General features: G+C 36.8%; 2 protein-coding genes across 3 annotated transcripts; one reads left to right on the forward strand and one right to left on the reverse strand.

Moving 5' to 3' along the window:
• The first annotated feature begins 944 nt into the window (after window positions 1-944).
• LOC131946512 (uncharacterized) lies at window positions 945-14,110 on the forward strand. The gene is made up of 11 exons (XM_059307333.1): window positions 945-1,025; window positions 2,326-2,633; window positions 2,747-3,209; window positions 3,573-3,701; window positions 4,325-4,528; window positions 4,808-4,906; window positions 5,455-5,610; window positions 5,911-6,063; window positions 6,456-6,641; window positions 7,248-7,295; window positions 13,845-14,110. The coding sequence occupies exons 1-11, from the start codon at window positions 945-947 to the stop codon at window positions 14,019-14,021; spliced, it is 2,004 nt and encodes a 667-aa protein (XP_059163316.1). The 3' UTR covers window positions 14,022-14,110.
• Window positions 14,111-14,922: 812 nt separating this feature from the next.
• Window positions 14,923-24,299, reverse strand: LOC131946554 (ciliogenesis-associated TTC17-interacting protein). Of its 2 annotated transcripts, XM_059307403.1 has the most exons (11): window positions 24,081-24,299; window positions 21,095-21,112; window positions 19,838-19,935; window positions 19,432-19,676; window positions 19,150-19,236; window positions 18,963-19,023; window positions 18,710-18,813; window positions 18,086-18,210; window positions 17,302-17,378; window positions 16,984-17,072; window positions 14,923-16,369 (listed from the first exon to the last, which is right to left on the reverse strand). In XM_059307403.1, exons 1-11 carry the CDS (start codon window positions 24,110-24,112, stop codon window positions 16,118-16,120), a joined length of 1,188 nt encoding a protein of 395 aa, XP_059163386.1. In that variant the 5' UTR covers window positions 24,113-24,299; the 3' UTR covers window positions 14,923-16,117. The 2 variants fall into 2 exon arrangements, with proteins under 2 accessions (XP_059163386.1, XP_059163387.1); XM_059307404.1 differs by lacking the exon at window positions 21,095-21,112.
• Between the last annotated feature and the right edge of the window lie 1,481 nt (window positions 24,300-25,780).

The following is a 25,780-nucleotide window of genomic DNA, read 5'->3' on the forward strand; positions in this document are numbered from 1 at the left end:
TGCTTTGGACCTCTGGTAGGCTACTTCGATGTTTTGTGAGGGAAAGTGTGTTTAAAAGGTGTGATTTTAAAAAGTTAATGAATTATCATGTTTTTTTTTATTGTCACCAGTAAAAGTCGGTAAATTTCGTTCACACGTTTCAAAACACCATTGCGGATGAAGTCGAAAGTACGAATCAACTTTATTAATAGCCAGTAAAAAAAAATTATAATTTACTGGAGAGAAGCTTTTATTTTTAGAAATCTGATTTGCGCACCTTGAAACAATCTGCCAAACTAAGTGCGGACTATTTCTTGTCCTGTACCATAAGCACACATAGTAAACCAAAAGGAACATGTTACAGCTACTGAACAGTGGTAAAAATAAGCCACTAAGTTTAATTTACCCTAAAAAATCATACGACATTTGTATAAAAGTTTCCGCGTAGTCCAGGGATTTGAAGGTTAAAAAACGGAGGTAAGAACAAACAGACAAGTAGATCTAACAGGCCTAGTATAGATCTAGATTGAATTGTTTTATTTGTTTAAACGGCCAATGTGAAAAAAGGCCTTTGTGCCAACAATTGTAACCGTATTTTGAATAAATTTGAATTAAATTTGAATAAATTTAGATCTAAAAATGGACTAGATCTAGAATCTATATTAAAAATTATTAATGTAGTGACATCTAAAATACTCACATGGCCCTACAGCTTCCCCCCCCCCCCCACTGCAACATAGCAAATCGTCCAATAACCAATTTGACCCTAATGGGTGCTCTAATACACAACACATGATGATTGAATGTGTTTATTTTGCATACAAGTAGGTATGACTGAATTATTGTTTACAGGCCTATGTGAGTAGACCTATCCATTCTTTCAACGAAAACGAAAACCAAACGTAGATATTAGTTAATTATATTGCTAATCACTACCATAACCCACCCGTTAGAAGCGCTGTACAATGACGTCAACGGAAGATTCAATGTCCGAAAGTGATGAAGCTTCTACTGATGAGTCGTCGGAGGAAATAATCATGGAAGAGGTGAGCCCCATGGTTGTTTGTTAACATTTAGGCTCTCATTGAGCTCCATGGTTATTTGTTAACATTCTAGCTCTCAATGTGCTCCATGGTTGTTTGTTAACATTTAGGATCTCAATGTGCTCCATGGTTGTTTGTTAACATCCTAATACACAGTGAGCTCCATGGTTGTTTGTTAACATTTAGGCTCTCAGTGTGCTCTGTGGTTATTTGTTAACATTCTAACTTGTGCTCTATGGCTGTTTCTGATTAATTTTGAAGATAACGACATAACAAAAACAATCATTGTGTAGCCTATATCAAATATCTAACACTTTCTAATATATTTTTAAAAAACTACCTCCTAAAACGAATGTTATAAGAATAGCAATCTTTTTGTTATTATTTTTTGAAGCATCTGTTGAGCAAGATCTTTTAGTCTAATAGCCCTTACTATTTAAATTTGAGATAGTACAGTTGATCTACCTTCTGTTGATTTAGTGTCTCATGCGATGTTTTTCCTCAAATTGTACCGTCGTAGGTCTTATCAACCAGCGTAGTTAGTATCCACCAGCGTAGTCCTTATCCACCAGCGTAGTCCTTATCCACCAGCGTAGTCCTTATCCACCAGCGTAGTTAGTATCCACTAGCTTAGTCCTTATCCACCAGCGTAGTCCTTATCCACCAGCGTAGTCCTTATCCACCAGCGTAGTTAGTATCCACTAGCTTAGTCCTTATCCACCATCGTAGTCCTTATCCACCAGCGTAGTTAGTATCCACCATCGTAGTCCTTATCCACCATCGTAGTCCTTATCCACCAGCGTAGTTAGTATCCACCATCGTAGTCCTTATCCACCATCGTAGTCCTTATCCACCAGCGTAGTTATTATCCACCAGCGTAGTCCTCATCCACCAGCGTAGTTAGTATCCACTAGCTTAGTCCTTATCCACCATCGTAGTCCTTATCCACCAGCGTAGTCCTCATCCACCAGCGTAGTTAGTATCCACTAGCTTAGTCCTTATCCACCATCGTAGTCCTTATCCACCAGCGTAGTCCTTATCCACCAGCGTAGTTAGTATCCACCAGCGTAGTCCTTATCCACCAGCGTAGTCCTTATCCACCATCGTAGTTAGTATCCACCAGCGTAGTCCTTATCCACCATCGTAGTTAGTATCCACCAGCGTAGTCCTTATCCACCAGCGTAGTTAGTATCCACCAGCGTATTTAGTATCCACCAGCGTAGTCCTTATCCACCAGCGTATTTAGTATCCACCAGCGTAGTCCTTATCCACCTGTTTCCTAGATTATTGGATAATAATCTAGGAACCTGGCATTGATATATTTGTGTTCGCATCTGAAATCATGTACTTGCGCTATCCACTCGACCACTTACCACGTGACCTTCTCTCACAGGTCAACCCGTTCTTCACAGCTGACCACGAGACCAGCAGGGACCTGTTGAGCTTCGACAAGACGGACAGTTCCTTCCAGACGGTGGAGACCGGCGCCAACGTGCGCAAGGTGGCTGGGAAGGGGAGGGATACCAACAGGTCAGGCATCGGGTTCCAGAGTGGGTCAGCTGAGGAAGATGAAGATCTGTTAGTGCTGGACGAAGGTCACGTGGGGATTCAGTGAGTTTTTTTTTTTTTTTTTTGGAATTTTTATTTGTTTGCACGAGATATTGGTTTGACATCAGCAAACCTATTAAATCAGTGTTGATTGTTTTTAAAATGTTTTCTTTCAGAACCGATACGCTCGAGCAACAAGGAAGCGACAATCCGCTCGCGCCTGATACGTCATCTGAGATACGCGACCAGAATGAACGCCGGATATCAACCGATAACCGCCACGGCGTCATCATGCTGAGTGACGTCGCCATGGACGTGCCGGAGACAGGGAAGTCGCTAAAGGCGAAGCTGTCGAGGTCCAAACCGGAAGTCCAAGAGGAGTTGCCTGTCCAGACCATCCTACAGAACATGGTGGCTGTCCAGCAGCAGAGCAGCAAGAATCTGAGCAGCAACTCCAGGGAGATGAAGGACGCCATCAACAAGTTGACGCAGGTGGTCAGCGGCCTGCATGCCAGCGTCAGGTCTCTGGTCAACAGGGAGGGCGGGGCGAGTCTGCATCAGCCCGTGCCCAGTGTCAGGAAGGGGGCTAAGCCCAGTCACGCCCCGCGTACGATAAGTGGCTTCTATTATGGGGACGTGGTAAGTAGTGTTTAACCTTCATCAGTGGCTTTTATTATATGGATGTGGTTAGTATTGTTTAACTTTCATCAGTGGCTTCTATTATGGGGATGTGGTAAGTAGTGTTTAACCTTCATTAGTGGCTTCTATTATGGGGAAGTGGTAAGTGGTGTTTAATCTTAATTGGTGGGTTTTATCTGGCCACTATACCTGTGTATCTGTACATATCTGGTCACTATACCTGTGTATCTGTACATATCTGGACACTATACCTGTGTATCTGTACATATCTGGACACTATACCTGTGTATCTCTACATATCTGGACACTATACCTGTGTATCTTTACATATCTGGTCACTATACCTGTGTATCTCTACCCCAGCAATACGTGGAGGTCAAGGTAATTTTTATCAGCATCTCCGACATCGACACCATCAGCCAGCAGTTTGAGGCCGAGGTCTACATACAAGCCAAGTGGTCGGAGAGCCAGTTTGCCGGCATGTCTGAAGAGGTAGGGGTTCGAAACCTTTCTCACGGGAGAATGTTGAGTTCTACCAAATGTTGTGTGTGTGTTTGTGTCTGTGTGTCTGTCTGTGTGTCTGTAGGTGTGTTTGTGTGTGTAATCCAGTTGTAGTAACTGCAGCAACTGGAGAATCTCGAGTTCTATGCCGTGTTTGCTTGTATGTGTCTGTGTGTGTGTATGTCTGTCTGTCTGTCTCTAATCCAACTGTAATAACTGCAGCAACTGGAAAAAGTCGAGTTCTACCAATGCTGTGTTTGCGTGTATGTGTGTGTCAGAGGCGCCCCTTCCCCCCCCCCTCCCCCCGACATATTTTTTTATATTTATAATTAAAAATAGCCGCTAAAATGAGCTTATTCTGGCGCCCCTAGGATCGGCACCCCGGGGACATATGCACCCCTCACCCCCCGTCATTACGCCTCTGGTCTGTGTGTGTGTGTCTGTATGTATGTCTGTCTGTCTGTTTGTATAATCCAACCGTAATTCTGCAGCAACTACAGAAAGTCGAGTTCTATCGATGCTGTGTTTACTTGTATGTGTCTGTGTGTGGTTGTCTGTCTGTGTGTGTGTGTGTCTGTCTGTCTGTTTGTGTAACCCAGTTCTAATATCTGCAGCAACTGCAGAAAGTCGAGTTCTACCAATGCTGGGACCCGTGCCTTAAAATCCTGAACGTCATCGGAAGCCTGGACTCCGACAGGTCGACCATGATGCTCCAGTACGAGGAGGATCGAATCTACCCCGTGCTGACCTACATGTGGCACGTGTCTGGTCTCTTCAAGGAGCATCTGGAGCTGCAGCATTTTCCTTTTGACGTCCAGGTGAGCACAGTGTTCAAGGTTACACAGGCATTTTATGTATCTTTCTCCCTGTGCGGTGATTTCTACTTTTTTCCCCTCACTCACTATGATCTAGACATACGTGCCAAGTAGTTACCACAACATGAAAATGTACATATATATGTAGGCTGATTATGTTATTGTATGTTTCTGTTTACTTTTAGCATCTCCGCTTGCACTAGTCGGTGCCTCCCGATAGAGGCGTGCTTCCTAATGTAAAATGTGCTGGTTTGAACCTCAATTTTTATTGTTATCTTGCAGGAGCTGAGCATCGTACTATCGAGTGATCTCCCCTTGGATGAAATTGAACTAGTTGGAGATTTTTTTCATCCAAGCCACGTCAGTGTTCGAGCTTTAAAGGTCAGTGTCTTGTTGAATATCAGCTTCTGTAGGATGTCAGTGTCTTGTTGAGTATCAGCTTCTGTATGATGTCAGTGTCTTGTTAAATATCAGCTTCTGTAGGATGTCAGTGTATTGTTAAATATCAGCTTCTGTTGGATGTCAGTGTCTTGTTAAATATCAGCTTCTGTTGGATGTCAGTGTCTTGTTAAATATCAGCTTCTGTTGGATGTCAGTGTCTTGTACTTGTTGGATATCAGCTTTCATATCAGCTTCTCTAGGATGTCATTTTTTTTACGAACTTATTGAATGTTCAATGAACCAATTGTTTCAACCAAGATTTGTTTATTTAGCAATGATCTATTTACGTCAGAAAATATTTCTTTATTCCAGAAAAGACATGTTTTCTTCATCAAATACCTGTTTATTGCAGCAGAGATCTGTTTATTTCAGCAAACATCTGTTTATTCTAGCAACAATCCGTTCTTACAAAGATCTTTTTCTTCCAAACGAAAATTGTGCTTTTGTTCCATCAAAACTTCGCTCTAACAAACATGTCTTTCCTCCAGGACAGCCAAGAATGGAGAGCTTACCACCACGTTGAGATGACACGTGACTTTACGACGCTGGAACACATGGACAACACCAAACATCCGGTTTTACTAGCCTCTGCGCATGTCAGAAGAAGACTAGGATTCTACTTTTGGAATTTTGCAATCATAGTCGTTAGTGATTCATTTTCATTTAAATTTCGCAACATTACAAATTAACTCGTTGATTACAAATATAACAGGTGTCACATCCCTCCATCCTCCCCTACCCTAGGATGACGACTATCCTTTCTTTGACTACCTCTTAGATGGTGTCACCCTGTGGGGTCCATTACCCCGCTTTGTGGCGCCACTTTCTTTATTTAAGGCATATATACTTTTACAAACTAGAAAAATCGTCCTTATATCTTTAGTAAAATACGCTGTAAATGTTTTAAACATGTTTCATACTTTGTATAACTGACTTCTCTCCAGCTCCTGATACTAGGTCTCAGTCTGACAGTTCTGACCATGGACCCTGCCGGAAGCGATAGATTATCCCTAATCTTGATGCTGTTTTTGACGGCTGTAGCGTTTAAACTGGTTGTCAAGGCAACGCTGCCTACTATTTCCTATTTGACATACCTGGTGAGTATCTCTCTATTCTCTCTCTCTCTCTCTCTCACACACGTTACAGTTTACCTCATTTCAATTCAACCTCCTCATTAAAAGTCAAACAACCCTATTTAAATTAAAGATTCACATTTTTAATTTAAACATCCCCATTCAAAATTAAAAATCTCTATTTGAAGTTGTAAACCTTTATTAAAAATTAGACCTCCATTAGTAAATAAAACATATCACACAAGTTAACGTTGTACACATCACTGAAATAAAATACCGTATACTACACTAACGCTAATCATCCCCGTTCTGTAGTATTTATTCATTTTCAATAAGAAACAAATCAATCATCTATATAGCGAAAATTATAATCTTTTCTTAATCAGAGATGGTAAGATAGTTTTGTTTACCTACAGGATATCTACGTAGTGTTTACCTTGATTTACCTGGCATTCCAAGCTTTCGTCAACGCCATGATGACCCACCTGTCCAGGTTCAGAGAGAAGGCAAAGATCATGGCATACGACGAGATAGCTCAGACGATCCTCGTCATTCTCATCGTCTTGTTCCACGCCATCTTCATCATCTACATCCAGCTGACGGTTAGTTTGGGGGGGGGGGGGATAGCTTCGGCTCAGTTTTAGTTGACTACATTAGTAGATGAGATGTTAAACGGACGTTAGAACTAGATGAGATGTTAAACATGTGCATTTCATTAGAGAAGCTGTAATGATAGCAGGAAGAAAATTACCTACCATTCAAAAATGCTGAAGTCTATGCACCTTAGCAACCACTTCCTGCTGTGATAGTTTATAGGCATTACACGTTACTATTGATGAAACGACGAATTTAAATTTTAATATATGATCATTCAAACATGCTTATCTGCATTATATTGAAATATACAAAATATGACATTTTGTTATATCCATAGTTTATGTTAATATCTCTAATATTGTTGTAACTACACATACAAATATGCTAACGACTATAAATATTGTAACAATATAAAAATTATAAAGAAGAGCTTTGATCCCCACATACATAATATCCTGCTACATATAGATAATATAACTACTAATAATTATATGTGTTGCTGCACATATCTAGCCACATTTAAACACATATCTAGCCACATATAAACGGATATCTAGCCACATATAGAAATTCCAACTCCACTATTAATTTTATGTATTGCTGACTTACAGGCCTTTAGACGGCGAAGACAAATGAAGCGTAAAGATCACGAGTTTAAGGTCAGTTGACGTTTGTTTCTATATATCAATCGATTTTCCCTTAACCATTATTGGGGTCGCTGGGGGGGGGGGGTGTGGGGAAATTGCGAGACGCGAAAAGCGAAATGGCGAGACGCGAAAAGCGAAATGGCGAGGCGGGGAAAATGCGAGAAGGGCGCGAAAACGGTCGGTCACGTGACTTTTTTGTCTCGCATTTTACCATAAGCCGATACTTAAGCTGGGTGGTGTTGAAATGCGAAGATTTCTGCGAAAAATTTACCGCACCCGATTTTCAGTGGTATTTGGTCCAGACTTCAAAGACGTTTCGTTTACATTGTTAAAACTTCCGATTTTTTCCGTCGCTAGACATACTGATGATTTGTCAACTCCCCCCACCTTTTGTGTCGACTTAGAATACCACTTTGTTCGAAACCGACGGAAATACCGCCGACGATAGATGAACTTCTGTCTTTTGTGTGGAACGCCGAGACCGCCTGATTTACCGTCTTTGAAGATCACCGAGCCCGAATCCGCTGCCGCCGCAAACATATTTTGTATTGTGGCATAGAAATGTGTTATGATGAGGAGGGTGGGGGGTGGGGGGGGGGGCTAGATATTGTGACGTCACACTATAAAAAAGCAATGTTATAAAAAGAATTTTAGACGATATTTCGCGGTTTAGAAAACTGTTTTAATAAATTGTAATAGGAATTGATTAAAATACTCTATTTGGACAGAAATAAGACAAGATTTTGGGAAAATATCGATGTTTTAAAAAAAATTCAACTGCAATTTTGAAGGGGGTTGTAGGCTGAGGTGTGACGTTATTTTAGTGGGGGGGGGGGGGGGGGGTAAAAATCGTCAAAAAAGCGTGACGTCATTTATGGATGACCCCTTTTATTAAATGGTAGTTTTGTCGATAGCGGACTTTATTCAGTTTATCTACAAACGCACATTTTTTTTTTCATTCTGTTCATATTCGTGTTCTGTGTTAGCACAGTATAAATGTGAGTGGGGTTGGATGTACTATGTGTGAAAGATGGTCTGACGACGTGTGTTTGAGTAGTGCTAGGACTGTTTCAGAAGATTTTGTTTGTAAATTTTTTTTGTAATTAAAATTACTTAATTAAAAAAAAAATTGCACTTTTTAGAATTGTCTACACTTTTACACTTTTTGCAAGTACAAAAATCCGTAAATACCAGTAGCGTAGCGAGGGGGGGGGGGGGGGGGGGGGGGCGACATATGTCCCCGGACGCCGACCTTAGGGGGGGGGCGCCAAATTGAAAGTTTGAGGGGGGGTGCAAATGAAAAGCTCGAGGGGGGGGGGGGTGGAAATCGAAAGTTCGAGGGGGGGTGCAAATCGAAAATTTGCTCCCAAGGGGGCGCCAAATGGAAAGTATGTCCCCGGGCGCCGGGAAGGGTCGCTACGCCTCTGGTAAATACATGTTGCAGAATATCTCTCCTGCTGACAAGATTAAACCAATTCACAATGACACAGCTCACGTTTGTATAAACATGAGCGGGCTAGATTTTTAAAATTAACTAGACTACCCGTCATCCGTTGGATAACTGTGGGTTTCGGGGGTCATCCATCAAAAAACATCACGTCTGTCACTCAGAGGCATAGCGATCCTTCCCGGCGCCCGGGGACAAACTTTTCGATTTGAACCCCCCCCCCCCCCGCAAGATTTCAATTTGCACCCCCCCCCCCCCCTCAAACTTTTTATGTGCACCCCCCCCCCCCCCCCATTCAAACTTTCGATTTGCACCCCCCTCAACCTTTCAATTTATTTTTCCAAACCATTTTGGCGCCCCAACATATGTCCCCCCACGCGCCCCCCTTCCCCCCCCCCCCCCCCCCCCCCCCCCGCCTCCCCCTCCCGCCCCCCCCCCCCTCCTCGCTACGCTACTGCAGTGTCACTTATCGTCACAAAAAACAGATCCCACATTCAAAAATATGTTTCTTATCTTTTAAAAACACCGAAAACACCGATTTCGGACTATCCCTTCATATACTGACGTCACATGTGACCTACTCAACTCTACTTCACCTGCCCAGTGTCCCGCCAAGTCTCAGACAACATGTTTTTATCGTTTAAAAAACGATTCCAGCCGAGCATGTCTCTGACCACACTATCCTTTCATATGCTTAGGACAAAGAAACAGATGAACTCTACTTCACCTGCCTTGTATCCTTCCAAGTTCAGATAGGCAACTTTATCATTCACATCTAAAAAAAAAAAAAAAAATATCATTGACATATTGGTCTAGAACCTGTGCCACCCACATGAGAGCGGGCTACGCTACCAACTTAGCTATTTACACGTGACGTCACAAGTGAATTTTTATACTATACTTATGCAACTTGATTTAAGCGCATAGATTCTAGATCTAGATCTAAGTCTAGTAGTACTAACTTTCAAATTAAATTTTATCTTAAATTAGCCAATTCCATAGAAACTTATTATTATCTAAATCTAGATAGAATTATCTATATTCTAGATCTACGACTGAGCTATATCTAGAGTTTACGTTCATAATTTTGCAAAATTAGCAGTATAGAAGCCGCGTATAAATCTTAAATTATGCAAATAGAGGCCATGGAGCGAGCATTTCCTAATTAGCATATTTCATAGCTATACAAACAAAGATTTATATAAAATAAAGAAGGTCTGAAATTATCTAGATCTAGATAGAATTATCTAGATCTAGATCTAGATTCTACGACTCGTTTGCTTAAGTCTTAAGTTTAGTTTTTCTTGCTAGATCTAGAATCTAGATCTAGATCTAATCATTAGCTACGCTGATGGGCCCGGAGCGAGCATTTCAAAATTACCATATTCCAAACAAAGATTTATATAAAATAATAAAGGTCTAAAATAGTTTAGTATATAGAAAATCACTATTATCTAAATCTAGATAGAATAGAATTATCTATATTCTAGATCTACGACTGGTTTGCTTAAGTCTCTTTTTTTTTGGATTGTATTTAGGCCTATAATCAATAAATATTTGATTTGACCTAGATTCTAGATCTAGATCTATAAATAAATAAATAACTTTCTTGGACAGATTGTAGATCTAGAGAAATTTATCGTAAAACTAAATGAAAAAGACAGTTGAAAATTGATATAAGTGTTGGAACGTAATAAATACAGCAAACGGACGTATTGTTAAAGTTATGACCGACAGAAAATTAGATTTGATTTGACCTAGATTCTAGATCTAGATCTATAAATAACTTTCCTTCGACAGCTGATCTTTAGATCTAGAGAAATTTATTGAAAAACTAAATGAAAAAAGACAGTTTAAAATTGATATAAGTGTTGGGACGTAATAAATACAGCAAACGGACGTATTGTTAAAGTTATGACCGACAGAAAATTAGATTTAGAACGCGTTAAACTTTTGAATGGGAACACAATTTTCTTCAATAGACGCCGCCATTTTATTGTACTAAAGAGTAAACAAAAACCTGTGACGTCACTATTCCCACAAAGTTTAGTCAAGGTTTTAACATTTTAAAAAAAAATGGGTTATTCTGCGTATGAATAAATCAATAAATTAATTAACGTCTTTAAATAAATTTGTGATTAACAGTCTGTCTGCATTAAAAAAATATTCTCTACCTACATACTATTTTACAGCTTTCCAGATAGAGTCGAACATATCACAATACTCGATCAGGCAAACAAAGAAACAAATAAATATTCAAACATGTAAACAAAGTTGAGTTTTAGTAGTATATAGACTAGAATACCCGTCATCCGTTGGATAACTGTGGGTTTCGGGGGTCATCCATCAAAAAACATCACGTCTGTCACTCAGAGGCATAGCGAGCCTTCCCGGCGCCCGGGGACAAACTTTTCGATTTTAACCCCCCCCCCCCCCCCCAAGATTTCGATTTTCAACCCCCCCCCCCTCAAACTTTTGATGTGCACCCCCCCCCAAGATTTCGATTTTCAACCCCCCCCCCCCCCTCAAACTTTTGATGTGCACCCACCCCCCCGCCCCCCCACTCAAACTTTCGATTTGAACCCCCCTCAACCTTTCAATTTATTTTTCCAAACCATTTTGGCGCCCCAACATATGTCCCCCCCCCCCGCCCCACCCCCTTCCACCTCCCCTTCCCCCCCCCCCCGCCCCCCCCCCCCCCGCCTCCCCTTCCCGCCCCCCCCCCCTCCTCGCTACGCTACTGCAGTGTCACTTATCGTCACAAAAAACAGACCCCACATTCAAAAATATGTTTCTTATCTTTTAAAAACACCGAAAACACCGATTTCGGACTATCCCTTCATATACTGACGTCACATGTGACCTACTCAACTCTACTTCACCTGCCCAGTGTCCCGCCAAGTCTCAGACAACATGTTTTTATCGTTTAAAAAACGATTCCAGCCGAGCATGTCTCTGACCACACTATCCTTTCATATGCTTAGGACAAAGAAACAGATGAACTCTACTTCACCTGCCCTGTATCCTGCCAAGTTCAGATAGGCAACTTTATCATTCACATATAAAAAAAAAATTGAAAAAAAAAGATCATTGACATATTGGTCTAGAACCTGTGCCACCTACATGAGAGCGGACTACGCTATCAACTTAGCTATTTACTCGTGACGTCACAAATGAATTTTTATACTATACTTTTGAGTCTCCGCGCATAGATCTAGATCTAAGTCTAGTAGTGGAATCTAGTAACTTTCAAATTAAATTTTATCTTAAATTAGCCAAACAAAGATTTATATAAAATAATTGAGGCCTGAAATAGATTCTAGATGTATTAAGGCCTGAAATAGATTCTAGATGTAGAATTTACATTAAGTCTAGATCTAGAATTTACATTGAGTCTAGTGACCTAGATCTAGGCTAGATCTAGATCTAGGCTAGATTCATAACTTTCCTTCGACAGCTGATCTTTAGATCTAGAGAAATTTATTGTAAAACTAAATGAAAAAAGACAGTTTAAAATTGATATAAGTGTTGGAACGTAATAAATACAGCAAACTGACGTATTGTTAAAGTTATAACCGGCAGAAAATTAGATTTAGAACGCGTTAAACTTTTGAATGGGAACACAATTTTCTTCGATAGACGCCGCCATTTTATTGTACTAAAGAGTAAACAAAAACCTGTGACGTCACGGTCCCGCCGAGTGTAGTGGTCGTTTTAATCTTTTTTAAAAAAATGGGTTATTCTGCGTATGAATAAATCAATAAATTAATTAACGTCTTTAAATAAATGTGTGATTAACAGTCTGTCTGCATTAAAAAATTATTCTCTACCTACACACTATTTTACAGCTATCCAGATTGAGTCGAACATATCACAATAGTCGATCAGGCAAACAAACAAACAAACAAAAAAACAAACAAAAAAACAAATAAATATTCAAACATGTAAACAAACTTGACTTTTAGTAGTATATAGATAGATTCCGACTGAGACGGGATTTTCCTCTCGCAAACGAGAGCGGGCGATGACAATAGCACAGCAACGATGTTACGATTTTTAAATAGATAGATCTAGATATAGATCTTTCTATCTTCTTAGTTAAGTCTTAGTATCTATCTATATAATAAAATCTAGATAAAAATGACAACATACAACACTCGTGTTAAAGGGTATGGCTAAATGCTTGTTTATTTAAAAACAAAAAAAAAATAATTTAAATAAATAAAGATGGAAAAAAAACTTTTTTTTCGCAAAAAGTGTCTCGCTATTTACCCTTAATTCCGCAGGTATGTCTCGCATTACCTTCTCGCATTTTCCCGCCTCGCCATTTCGCTTTTCGCGTCTCGCAATTTCCCCACACCCTCGCTGGGGCACCAAAGATTTCTAATAATTTTCTGCCATCTGTCTCGGTCCTCTGCTGCCCTGAGTGGTCCTGCATCGGGCATCCTTGTCCAAACACTATGTCCTCCAACCAATGACGTCTTCTCCCTCCTGTCATAGCGCACTGTATTATTGTTTTGGATAGGCCGTGATCGTGTGACACACCCATACCATCTTAGTGTTCGTGTGACACACCCACACCATCTTAGTTTTCATGTGACACACACACACCATCTTAATTTTCATGTGACACACCCATACAATCTTAATTTTCGTGTGACACACCCATACAATCTTAATTTTCTTGTTTTGACTGTGCTCACTAGACCCTAAAGTTGTTTGAATGCTAAGTCACTATTGCTCTTTCGTGGTGATGTCCTTATGTAGTTGTTTTCGTTCAAGTGAATAAAGTTTCCCCTCTAAATTGTTTCAAGTTATACACGAAGCTTACTGCTCACAAGAAGCCGAATCTTGTGTTTATACTCGTAGTCTATCTTCAATTCAAACATGGTTACTAAAGACACTTGCATAATTTTGTTCTGAAACTACTAGCCTAGTCAGAGCTTACACGTTTAACGGTGTAGAGTTCGAATAGAATCCCACCTCTTCACGTAAACTATAGGCCTTTTGTTTCTAACTGTGTAGGGTAGACGTCTTGTATTCAACTTATAACGTTCAATTTTTTTAAAATTTATAAATTAAAAAAAAAACTGTAATACTAAAATTATCTTCAGCTGGCCCAACTTGCTAAAAAAGCAGCTCTGGCTAAAGTCGACCAGAACGCGAAAGAGACGCAGACGATCATCTCAGGCGATATTTACGCCAGTGACGCCGAGGCACCGAAAGACGCGGACGCCGGGAAATCAAAGAAAGCACCCAAGAAGAAGAAGAAATCATTCTGGAAATTTTAAGTGAAATCCATTGTAAATAATTTAACTTTTATAAGTTAGGATACTGTATTTATAGAATCATTTATATCAAACTTAAAACATTGATGTACTCAATTACATAGATCTATTTATGATTTTGATTGTTATAATTTATATTGTATGCTAATAAATTTCTAAAAGAACTTTAACCTTATTTTTAGATGTTTCTGTTATTTATGTTTTTAATTACTAGTTGCATCAAAAAGTCTATAGAATCTCCAGATATGTTACTATTGGTTACATATTTTACCTAGATGTTTTATGTGCTGATGCCAAATTGTGTTTTGTACTGAACAAACTGAAGGTTTTTAGTAAAACAAGAAAACAAACTTGAACAGAAGTACTTTACAGAGATACTATACAGAGCGCTAAAAGCAAGTTATAAAAGACAAATGAACAATATATGTATTTTTAAAATGTTTGTTTTCAAACATGCTTCATGTTTTTATTGAAGGATTGTTTAAAACATTGAATAACCAAATTTTTAGTGAAGCAAATGTACACAAGTGATGGTAGAAACTAGGTATGGCTGGGGGATCAAAATATCAAGATGTGGACATGGTAACATTGTAAAGTTTACAACTAGGCTGAGGTGGGGAGGGGGTGAGTGGTCACCTTGTTTTGGTTCAATAAATATGGTCTCCCTTGACTAGTAGTTTACACTTAGTACAGCTGGCACAAGGGTATGCTGACACCCCCCCCCCTCCAACACCACCACCGCTGAAACCCATCAGAATTTTTTAAAACTTAAGCTTGGCCTCTTTCAGTAACTGGTCTCCCCCCTCTAAGAAAATAAATTTGCCTTATTGATTCCCCAACCAATGTCAATCTTTTAATTTAATGTTGACCACCCCACTTTACCCTTACCAATGTCAAGGTTAATCTTTTAACCTAATGTTGACCCCCTCCCCTACACTTTACCCTTACCAATGTCAAGGTTAATCTTTTAACCCAATGTGGCATCCCCTTCTGTACCCCAACCAATCGAATGTTAGGTATTTAACAAATAAGCCTGCATAATGTTAGGGGGGAACAAAAATCAACAACATTCAGGGGAAGTAATTTAACATTTAAAAATTCTAAAATAGGTCATGGAACAGTTTTTCAAATACTGCTATTAAAATAATTTATAAGAAAAATACTTTTCTTTCACAACAATCACAACCTAGTTTTTTTTTTAAAGTCCACTAACTGGACGGCAAAGGCACAGCCCATAACTATCACTGCTCTCTATTAAGCTGGTATAAAATATAAAACTATCCTGGTCAAAAAGACCAACTTTTAAAATTATGATTGACACATTAAGAATTACTTTTTAAAATTATGATTGACCCATTAAGAATTACTTTTTAAAATTATGATCGACACATTAAGAATTACTTTATAAAATTACGAGCTCTTGCCTGTGTAAAAACAGTAATATTACCAATCCACTGGTAAGCCTTACTTTTTTAAAATGTCATTTTTCATAATTAGTACTTGATGCAATAATATCATTACAAAAGGTTTGAAATTCATGTTCAAATATTCCAACTATAGAATATGCATAGACAAATTTACAACCATACTGATAAGAGTAAGTAAACAAAAGTTTACAATGAATATATAAATTAAATAGCTCCTAAATTATAATGTGTGTGCTTAATATTATGAGGTTAAAAGAGGTTAAGATAAAGGGTTGCATATATAAATACATTTTTTATACAGATAAAATGGGATGAGAAACAGCCATTCAATTGTCTTCAAGTCATCACAGATAGCTGTATATGTTTCTACATCCATCACAACTCATATACAACACATCTACAATTTATTATGCTGGTGTACCATATTGTATCACCTGTTAGTCAATGCATTGATTTGTTGTAAACAGATAATTAACTTTTTTTATGATAAGCTTCTTAAATATTTATTATATAATCACAAATAGTATAAAATACTTAAACTGCATTCTTAAGTCTAGTTCCATATTTATAGGAAGATGTTTGTCTAGCAGTCAACAAGGGAAACCATCAAACAATTTTGGAATTTTTTTTAAACTGTTAAGTTAAGGGGAGATAACAATGAAAATGGAAAATTTATCTCATGGGAGTTCTCAGCTCTTCAATCTTTGCATTGGTGTGGCTGTCTGGGAAAGGTACAGGTGCGTTGGAAGCCAGGTATGGGGATGGGTCAGGCATGGAAGTTGAGAAAGCAGCAAAATAATTGGCAGCAAAGGCTAGGATGTCATCAGGTTTACGTAGGAGCAGGAACTGTAGGAAGTCTGCAAGTAGCGCCCGAAGTTCTGGGTGGTGGCGCATGTAAGTGGCGTGGTCACCCTTGAGCTCTTCCTGTCAGACACAACAGTGTTGGGGTCAGTAGAAATTTGAATCAATGACAAAACTAAAGACAATCACAACAGTGTTGGGGTCAGTAGAAATTTGAATCAATGATAAAACTAAAGACAATCACAACAGTGTTGGGGTCAGTAGAAATTTGAATCAATGACAAAACTAAAGACAATCACAACAGTGTTGGGGTCAGTAGAAATTTGAATCAATGACAAAACTAAAGACAATCACAACAGTGTTGGGGTCAGTAGAAATTTGAATCAATGACAAAATTAAAGACAATCACAACAGTTTAAAACTTTAATAGAAACTTCTGACTTTGTAAAGCAAACTGTTTTGATGCTAAATTTATTTTCAATAAAAAAAAGGTTTGCAATAAACAATTACATGGAAGCAAAATGTTTTTTTTTCAAGTATGCATTAAAAATTATATGTGTTGGTTAAAAAGTTCTATTCACAAAAAAAAATTAAATAAAAAATCACCATGGTTAAAAACTGTAGCATTAGTATTTTCAAAATTAGAGTTTTAATTAAAACAGGAGATGATGTCACAGTGACATGATGAACAAGATAGAGAGATGTCCATGAAGACAAGACAGAGACACCTGACTTACCTTCCTGTCTAGAAACCTGGAGTGAAGCTGCATGTCTTCCTCCCAGTTGAGCTCTTTTTTCTCAAACACTGGCTTTGGTGTTTCTTCATCTACACAAACAATTTGTTAAAACAATTAAATAAACACTGGCTTTGGTGTTTCTTCATCTACACAAACAATTTGTTAAAACAATTAAATAAACACTGGCTTTGGTGTTTCTTCATCTACACAAACAATTTGTTAAAACAATTAAATCAATGTTTTATTTAGTTAGATATTTCAGTAGCTTAACTCAGTCATTTGTTTAGATAAAGAAATATGCTAATTGCCTTTACTAACCTCTTTCAATTCTTAACGGGACTTTAGCTAATTTCATTGTTACTGGTGATCCTATTTGAACCCGATTTGTTAGATGGCTAAAGGGAGGAAATGGTAAAACAGATTAAATCAATTAATTTTAAATCTATGTACAACAGGCTTATGTTTTATCACATTCACAGCTTGCTTCTAGTTCTGAAACCTTTTAGGAATCATGGGCAATATAGTTAGTGAATTCAAAACTAAATAGGCTAAATGCCAATTATTGGGTTTGGAGTTAAATGTAAATCAATTAGTGATATTGGAAAAGAGAGTTCTGCCAGTGATATGGTATACTTTTTAAAAATATTTTTAACATGCTTTTATTTAAATAACAATTAAAATGTTGAGGTTTCGTTTAAATTTGTTCTAGATTTGGCATTATTTTTATCTATTGTATATTGTAATTGATTAAACTAATTTGACACAAGAATAAAAAACCTAAGACTATTATCTCATATATTTTCTTAATGAAGTTATATATTTTAAAACAATTATTTTTAAAAAATGTATGATTGAAAAATGTGTTGTCATTTAGCATGTAAATATGGTGGGTAAAAATGTTTTTATTACCCAGACAGTAAGGGTAAAACAAAGTAGAATAAAATTATCTTCAACAAAATCTTTCTGATACTGTGTCAGTTCATATAGGAAGTTACTGAAATAATAGTTGCTAATATTGAAAAAAGTAACAGATTTATAAGAAAGAGTCAGCTACTGAAACTGCAGTTAATATTGAAAGAAGTAATAAATTTATAAGTCTCACCCATCTTTCATAAAGTAGGACTGCCATGTAGTGGGTAGATCAACCATAGAGTGGATTGTTCTCTCTATCCCATACACTCTCAGCTCAACATCTTCCACTGTCTGTGTTCTTTCATCCAACCTTTTCTGTCCAATAAAAAATTTGGTAAAAATAAATACCTGGTGTAACAAAAAAAAATAACTTTTTTAATTCTTCTTTTTTCTTCTTCTTCGTTCTTAATTATTAGTGTTGAAGATATTAGTGTCGAGATTTATCTGCCAGTAGGTTTGAACTCGAGACTTCGTTCGAATTTATCAACCATCAGCTTTTTGCCGACTCGACCACGCCTCCAACACAATTAAGCGTTACGTGTCAACTGGTTTTGAGGCCATTCACTCCGATTTCAGCCTGCTTTTCTTTTTGGATTTGCTTCCATAGCCTTTGTCCAACCAAGAACAAACTACAAGGCAGCAGTTGTTTAATTTTGGAGTTGTCTCTCCTAGAAGAGTGGCTGTCCCCAGCTAGCGAGCCTCATCTGCCCGAGGGTTCGAACTCGAGAGTTTTCGGTTTAGCAACCATGAGCTTTACCGACTCGACCACGCCGACCCCTACTTTTTTAATTAACAAATAGAAAAAAAAACTCACATATATTACAGGACACAAGTTTGTTTCAGAGTCAAAAGAAATGAATTGTAAATCATATTCCATAGATTTCTCAATGAGCAGTCGATGTAGGAGCAGGTTAGAACCTACAAATTAAAATAAAAGGTGGTTAATCTTGTTGATTATTTGTTTCTGTCTAGATAAAGAAAAAAATGACTTAATTCTATACACATAAAACTGACATACAACACAAACCTTCAGATATAAAACTGACATGTAAACATACAACACAAACCTTCAGATATAAAACCTCGCATGTGTTCTACTGGAATAGATTTTGTTGAGCGCTGAACATCCTATAAAGAAAAAATACAAGTGAATTTTTAACCGAAGTAAGAGATTGAAATGTATACTTAATAATGTGACTATGATATTTTTGTCACGCATTTTGAAAAATAAATTTTAATATATATCTAACTTACCTCCCCTTGTGCAATGATTCTATTCATAGTATAGCTATCACTCTGTCGCACAAGAAAAGTTTTTCTGTCTAATGGACAATTGTCCAACTATTGGAAAAACAAAATTGGTTTCTCAGTATTTAGCCAACAATAATATAGATAAAAATTGTGAAATTAAAAATTGCTTAAGATGTATAAGTGGAGAGATAAAATATTTGTGTGAACTGTGTAAATCTCCACTAATTTGTACCTGTCACACTATCAGTAAAAAAAAATTAAAAAAAAAAAATTTGAAATCCTTACCTTTACATACTCATGGTGCTGCTGTTCTAAAGTTTCCAAACACTTGGACACATGACAAACTATAGACGTCCCACACGGAACTCCGTCTATACTACCGTGACTGTTGGCGTGGATAAGAAAACACTCCAGTCCCTTGTAGCGCGTGGGCTCAACAGTGACAGTAAATTCTCCCAGCTCCTTGCCAGTGTCGGACACAGTGACAAGGTTGTCATCAAACATCACATACTTGAAGTCCTCTTCTGGCACTGGAAAATTAAAATACAAATTACACTATAAATAAGAAAATATTTTTTGAAATAACAGAAGGTTAGTTTTCTTCTACATTGACTGGAATTATATTTATGCATAAACACAGGATTAATTAGTTTTTATAAAGAAAAGGATTAAATATGAATTTAAAAATTACCTATATCCTCAAGATACCTAAGAGCTTCAATTGTAGGTTTGGCGATTTCAGAGCTATGGCTTGTGCCCAGTGGCTCTGATGACCCAGCAGTTAATTGGCTGAGGAAAGAAATAAGTAAATTCACCTGTCCCTAACTAGTAACTAGATATTCTGCATTTTATATTTTTATTAACATAATATGATTAGGTTACTTAAATATAGGCTAAAAAATTCTTTAAAAATGTTGGTTGCTGCTTGAAAGATGAAGTGGTGTCACATGTATAGAAGAAATACCTACATATACTAAAGATCTCAGTAGAAATACTTTTTAAAAGTTAGGCTGATTTAAACATGATCAAATATAGTTCTATAACTATCCCCTAATTAGTAATTACTAAAATTAGCTATTACTCACTAACTGGGCAGTCCTAACTGATTTAAGTATATCTTATTAATAAAAAATTAAGTACGTTAGATAATTTACTTGTTAGTCATCACTTAAGAAGGCCTGGTGATTGCCTTGTCTTTGACATATTATCTTAACCTACTCTTAATTTTTAAGTCTGGAGTCTAGCTAATATTAGATCAGATCTAGTCATCCACTGAGTGGCGTTGCTCGGTCTGGTGCTCCCCGCTGCGGCACCTGACAGTGTCGTCCCCCCCCCCCTCCCACCCCTAAAAAAGAAAAACAATTATAGTTGTATGTATTTTAATTTCTTCTTTTCTGTACATTTAAAAAAAATTTAAGCTTGCACTTTTGGGCTTAAGTATGACCTCTATTTTTATTTATTATTTGTACATTTATTAAACTAATTAGGCTTAGATATTACATTTTATAGAAAAATAAGTTATATAGCAGCAACGAAATAGATTTTTCCAAAGTTTGAATCAGTATATGAAAATAATATTAATGGGTATGCTAAATTTGTATTCCAATTATTTCAATTTAACATATTCCATAATATGTTTAACATATTCCATAATAAATTTAAGGACAAAACTGATTTGGTGCCAGAATTGTTTCAAAACCTTTGGCAACTCTTTTGGAAACTTTTTATGGCTTTTGAAAAATGTGAAAATGTGTCAATGTGGCAAGTTATATTTAAAGTTTGCTCGCTTATTATTACTTTGGTTTCCATTATTCATTTTGTCTCTTTAAGTTTTTGAAACTTTATTTATTTACAATGAATTAATACATTTCAAAAGTAATTTTTAAAACATAAAATTTTAAATAAAAAAAGGAACAAACACAATGCTTTGAATTTACTTAATACATACCGAAAAATACTTAATCCACTGAAAAAAAAATTATAATTCATAGCAAAAATATTAATTTTAGAATCTGCTCAAATCCCCTCTAAAATCTAAAAGTAAATATTTAGGCTAAAAACATGTTTTCCTGCTAGTTTTTTATGAAAGATTATTTTTGTTTATTTGTTCATTACCATCTAGAACAGGGGTCTCCAAACTTTTCAGTCCGAGGGCCGCATTGACTATCAAATTTCAGTTCGGGGGCCAGTTTCTTCCAGGCATGTCTTTGATTTTTCTGGGCAAAGTTCCTCAGCCATCATCAACAAATGTTTTTTCCGTGGACAAAAAGATCTCCGCGGGCCGGATGAGAAGACTTCGCGGGCTGCATCCGGCCCGCGGGCCGTATTTTGGAGACCCCTGATCTAGAATATGCACATACTTTCATGTTGTAAGTCTAGACTAGTCGAAGTAGTCTATTCGCAGTAGAAGGACCTGCAGTGGTGGTGTCACTTGGACTTTTTTACTTTCAAGATTTTTTATAAATGAGGGGGGTATTGCCTAGATCTAGTTAGTAGCTAACTATAGGATAGGCCTGTACTCTCTAGTTAATATTTATATAGCATCTAGGTAATCTATCGTTTTAGGTACGTAAATTCGCCAGCGGCTAGTAATGTATGAAAAAGTTATCTCATTGTCAAGGCTTTAATAGAAGTATACTGTGATATATTTGTGTCAAATATTATAGATAAATGAATAATAAACCTAAATCAATGGCTAAATATATCAATAATCAATATAGGCAAGAAATTAACTTTAAACAGCAGTGTTTGCGAGCAGGATTTGCTATATAAAAAGCAGCCACTTGTAAGTTAGAGTAGCTTCCCCTGAATCTCGCGTTATAAGTTTTCCAAAAAACTTAAAGAAGTTGCCTGCTATAGATCTAGTAAATAAGAATTGTTGCATCTGTTGGAAACATCGAAAGTCTTCATTTATTACTGAAAAGTTTTAATTAATTGTTTAAAAACAGGTAGATTCTACATAAATGAAACAAGGAAACATTTTTGTATTTTTTAAAACATAAATCCTCCTCAAAATGTGAAATAATTATTAAAATTTTAGGAGTCACCTGTTTTTCACATTACTAGTCGTTTTAGGTACGTAAAATCGCCCGCGACTTGTAATGTGAAAAACAGGTGACTCCTTACATTTTAATAAGTATTTCACATTTCGAGGAGGATTTATGTTTTTTAAAATACAAAAATGTTTCCTTGTTTCATTTATGTACCTGTTTTTAAACAATTGAATTAAAACTTTTCAGTAATAAATGAAGACTAGCGATTTTTCCAACAGATGCAACCATGCACATTTGCTATAGCAGCCATCTTGTCTAAGTTTTATTTTTATAAGCTTATAGCGCCAGATTCAGGGGGAAACCACTCTATTTTACACATGGCTGCTACTTATATAGTTAATATATAGCAAATCTTGCTCTCAGACACTGCTGTTTAAAGTTAATTTCTGGCCTATATCGATATATTTAGCCATTGATTTAGGTTTATTATGGTAAAATCTTAGTTTAGCGTCGTAAATTCGGCCAAAACTAGTAATGTAGGAGAGAGTGCAATAATGAATATGTCATTAAATATGAGTATATTTTCGTATATTTTGATAAAATATTATAAATAATTGAATAATAGATCACCATTTATGGTTAAATCAATTTAAATATCCTGAAATTAATTTTTATCAACCCTGTTCGAGATAGTAAATTTGCTATTAAAAACAGCAGCCATCTTAAGAAAATGTTATTTAGAGTAGCTTCCCTTTCATTTCTATTCGTATGAAAATGTATTTAAATATGATTGTCTTGTTGTATAGTCCGTATAACAAAGCATTTTTTTTTTAAATTCTGCTCTTTAAAAACTGAATCTCCTAACAAATAATTTTATTAATTCTAGAAGCATTGTGAGATGCAACTTGTATCCATGTTTTAAATCACGTTTTTTTTTACTAATGTTTATTTGATCTTACTATTACTATATAGTTTGAGTTTTTTCTTATTGTTTGAATGTTCACTATTTTCATTTCAGGTTTTTCTTTTCATCAATTAGTGATTCTATCGTAACTTATGACATTCTTTTTACTTCTCTTTACCTTAATTAAACCCCAACCTCCGTCATATTTTTGTTGTCAATGTCACAACAAGTCATAAGGGGTCATCCATAAATGACGTCACACTCGTAGGGGGAGGGGGGGGGGGGTCCGTAATTTTTTTTAAAACATCGATATTTTTCCAAAATCTTGTCTAAACTATTACAATTTATAAACAGTTATCTAAAACGCAAAATAACGTCTAAAATTCGTTTTCTAACATTGCTTTTTTATAATGCAAAAGTGTGACGTCGCACCATCTGAACCCCTCCCCCTCACCACACACCGTCACAAAATTACGGACCCCACTCCCCCTACGAGTGTGACGTCATTTATGGACGACCCCCAGGCATATATTAAAACAATACAAAACAAGCATATTAAACCACAAAATCAACACAAAAGACATGCGAATAGACAATTTTTCAAGGGAAACTAGTCTATTATTGTTTTTGAAACATGGCCGCTGCTTGTGTTTACTCATTGTTGTCTCGAACGGGGTAGTTTAAAGTTTATTCCAGGATATTTATGACTGGTTTGGTCTTAGATTGTGATTTGTTATTCAATTATCTGTTATATTATGTAAAATATGACATAAATATGGCCAAATGAAAGAAATATTCATTAGTTACCTTCATCGCACATTACTAGCTACGTTGGAATTTACGACGCTAAACTAAGATTTTACCTATTATTTATTTATTTATATTATTTGACACAAACATATGACAATATACTTCTATTAAAGTCTTGACAATGAGGTAACGTTTTCGTACATTAATAGCCGCGGGCGATTTTACGTACCCAAAACGATAGATTACCTTCCTTAATTTTAAATTTATAGGCCCTATTAACTATTTACCTTTGACTTTGTGTTCTGTCCGTCGTACTCATTTTTATTCAGCAGTTGACCGTATAGATTAAGTGTATATCATGAGATATGTATGCATCCGATAGAATAGACCTAAATGAAAAGATTTTAACGTCCGATGCAAGAATTGGACATTATTCTGTGCCGATCTTGACTGATAAACTCTACATATTACATAAAATGGCTAGTCTCTATGGAAATATGCAGTTCCGCTTTAAGGGGACAGCACTCTCGCTGCCTAAATTATCTAAATTAGTTTTAAAATGAATAACTTAGCTTTATACATAGAAGAGTTTTGTTATATTTAATGCGTAATTTAATTTAATATTAGGGGTCATCCATTTATGACGTACACAAAAAAATTGAAATTTTAGACCCCCCTCCCCAGTCCACAAGCGAACCTCCCCCCCCCCCATTATGGACGTCCACAAAAATTTAGTAGACCTCTCAAAAACATGCTGCAAAATTACTAATTCAATAACACGTAATGTGTACATAAATATAGAGATTTGATATTTTTGGTAACATCCATTACTAGGCCTAAATAATATTTGCAAGTTAAACTCTTCCAAAATACCCGTAAGTCTATATATAAATGGACTATATGTTTTATATATATATATATATATATATATATATATATATATATATATATATATATATATATATAACATTACATATAAACAAATACATGTGTGTATGCGTATGTTTGTGTGTGAGTGAGTGAGTGAGTGTGCGTGTGTGTGTGTGTGCGTGCGTGTGTGTGTGTGTGTGTGAAAAATTGAATCTCTCCCCAACACATATTCCTGGCCACTGAAGGTATATCGCCAAAGAATGAACAAGAGCAAATATGAAGAGAAAATAATCATACATACGACTTACTAGCTATAGAAACTTTTTTGAGTAAAGAAAAATGGTTGTATTAATTAATATTGTTCTTATACTTTATTTCTAAAACAAGCATCACAAATGTATACGCCTGTTTTGGGCTTATTCTAGTGTTACATGCCTTGATAACACTTTAAGTCATGTTGTTTCTCTTATTAGAATCCGTTCGCCGTTTACAACATTTTCCACTTCATAAATTTAGGCATATGCATAACCCCTTAAGGCAGCAGCGATGTTTCGTCTAAAAAGCCATTCAAATCGAGGCTGCTGTGCTAGTACGACTGCGCGACCAAAAACCATATCGATGTTTTTAGATTTACAATAATTTGCATTGCAGAATACAAATCCGACCGACCACTATTACTTTATAAATTTTCAGCTGAACGTGTAGAGTGTAGAATTGTTTCGTTTATACCTGTGGCGTAGCTACCGTAAAGCTAGCCTAAGCAAGGCATAGGGGCCCAAGGCAAATAGGGGCCCTATTTCGAAAGTTTGAGGGGGAGGGGTGCAAATCGAAAGTCTGAGGGGGGGGGGAATCGAAAGTTTGAGGGGGGGGGGGGTGCAAATCGAAAGTCTGAGGGGGGGGGGTGCAAATCGAAAGTTTGTTCCCGGTCGCCGGGAAGGGTCGCTACGCCACTTTTTGCATAGGGGCCCAAAAATCCTAGCTACGCCACTGGTTTATACCAACCATGTCTCAGTTAGCTTACTCTACAACCTCCCGAGTATCATGGCGATCGTGGATAGGTTTTGTAATGTACACAAGACACAGAGTCAGACAAACATACATTTATTTTTATTTGGAG

Source organism: Physella acuta, unplaced genomic scaffold, assembly GCF_028476545.2.
Source record: "Physella acuta isolate Inbredline_101_S28 unplaced genomic scaffold, ASM2847654v3 ptg000562l, whole genome shotgun sequence".
NCBI lineage: Eukaryota > Metazoa > Mollusca > Gastropoda > Physidae > Physella > Physella acuta.

What these genes read in the sequence shown, in the direction of transcription:
- LOC131946554 (XM_059307403.1), bottom strand. Translation starts at nt 24,112, where the DNA reads ATGAGTACGACGGACAGAACACAAAGTCAAAG. An exon ending in GCGAGGTTTTATATCTGAAG is followed by an intron (nt 18,814 to 18,962) that starts GTTTGTGTTGTA and finishes TTTAATTTGTAG; the next exon opens with GTTCTAACCTGCTCCTACAT. An exon ending in TCCTACTTTATGAAAGATGG is followed by an intron (nt 17,379 to 18,085) that starts GTGAGACTTATA and finishes TCCTCCCTTTAG; the next exon opens with CCATCTAACAAATCGGGTTC.
- LOC131946512 (XM_059307333.1), top strand. Translation starts at nt 945, where the DNA reads ATGACGTCAACGGAAGATTCAATGTCCGAAAGTGATGAAGCTTCTACT. An exon ending in AGGAAATAATCATGGAAGAG is followed by an intron (nt 1,026 to 2,325) that starts GTGAGCCCCATG and finishes ATAATAATCTAG; the next exon opens with GAACCTGGCATTGATATATT. An exon ending in TTTCCTATTTGACATACCTG is followed by an intron (nt 6,064 to 6,455) that starts GTGAGTATCTCT and finishes GTTTACCTACAG; the next exon opens with GATATCTACGTAGTGTTTAC.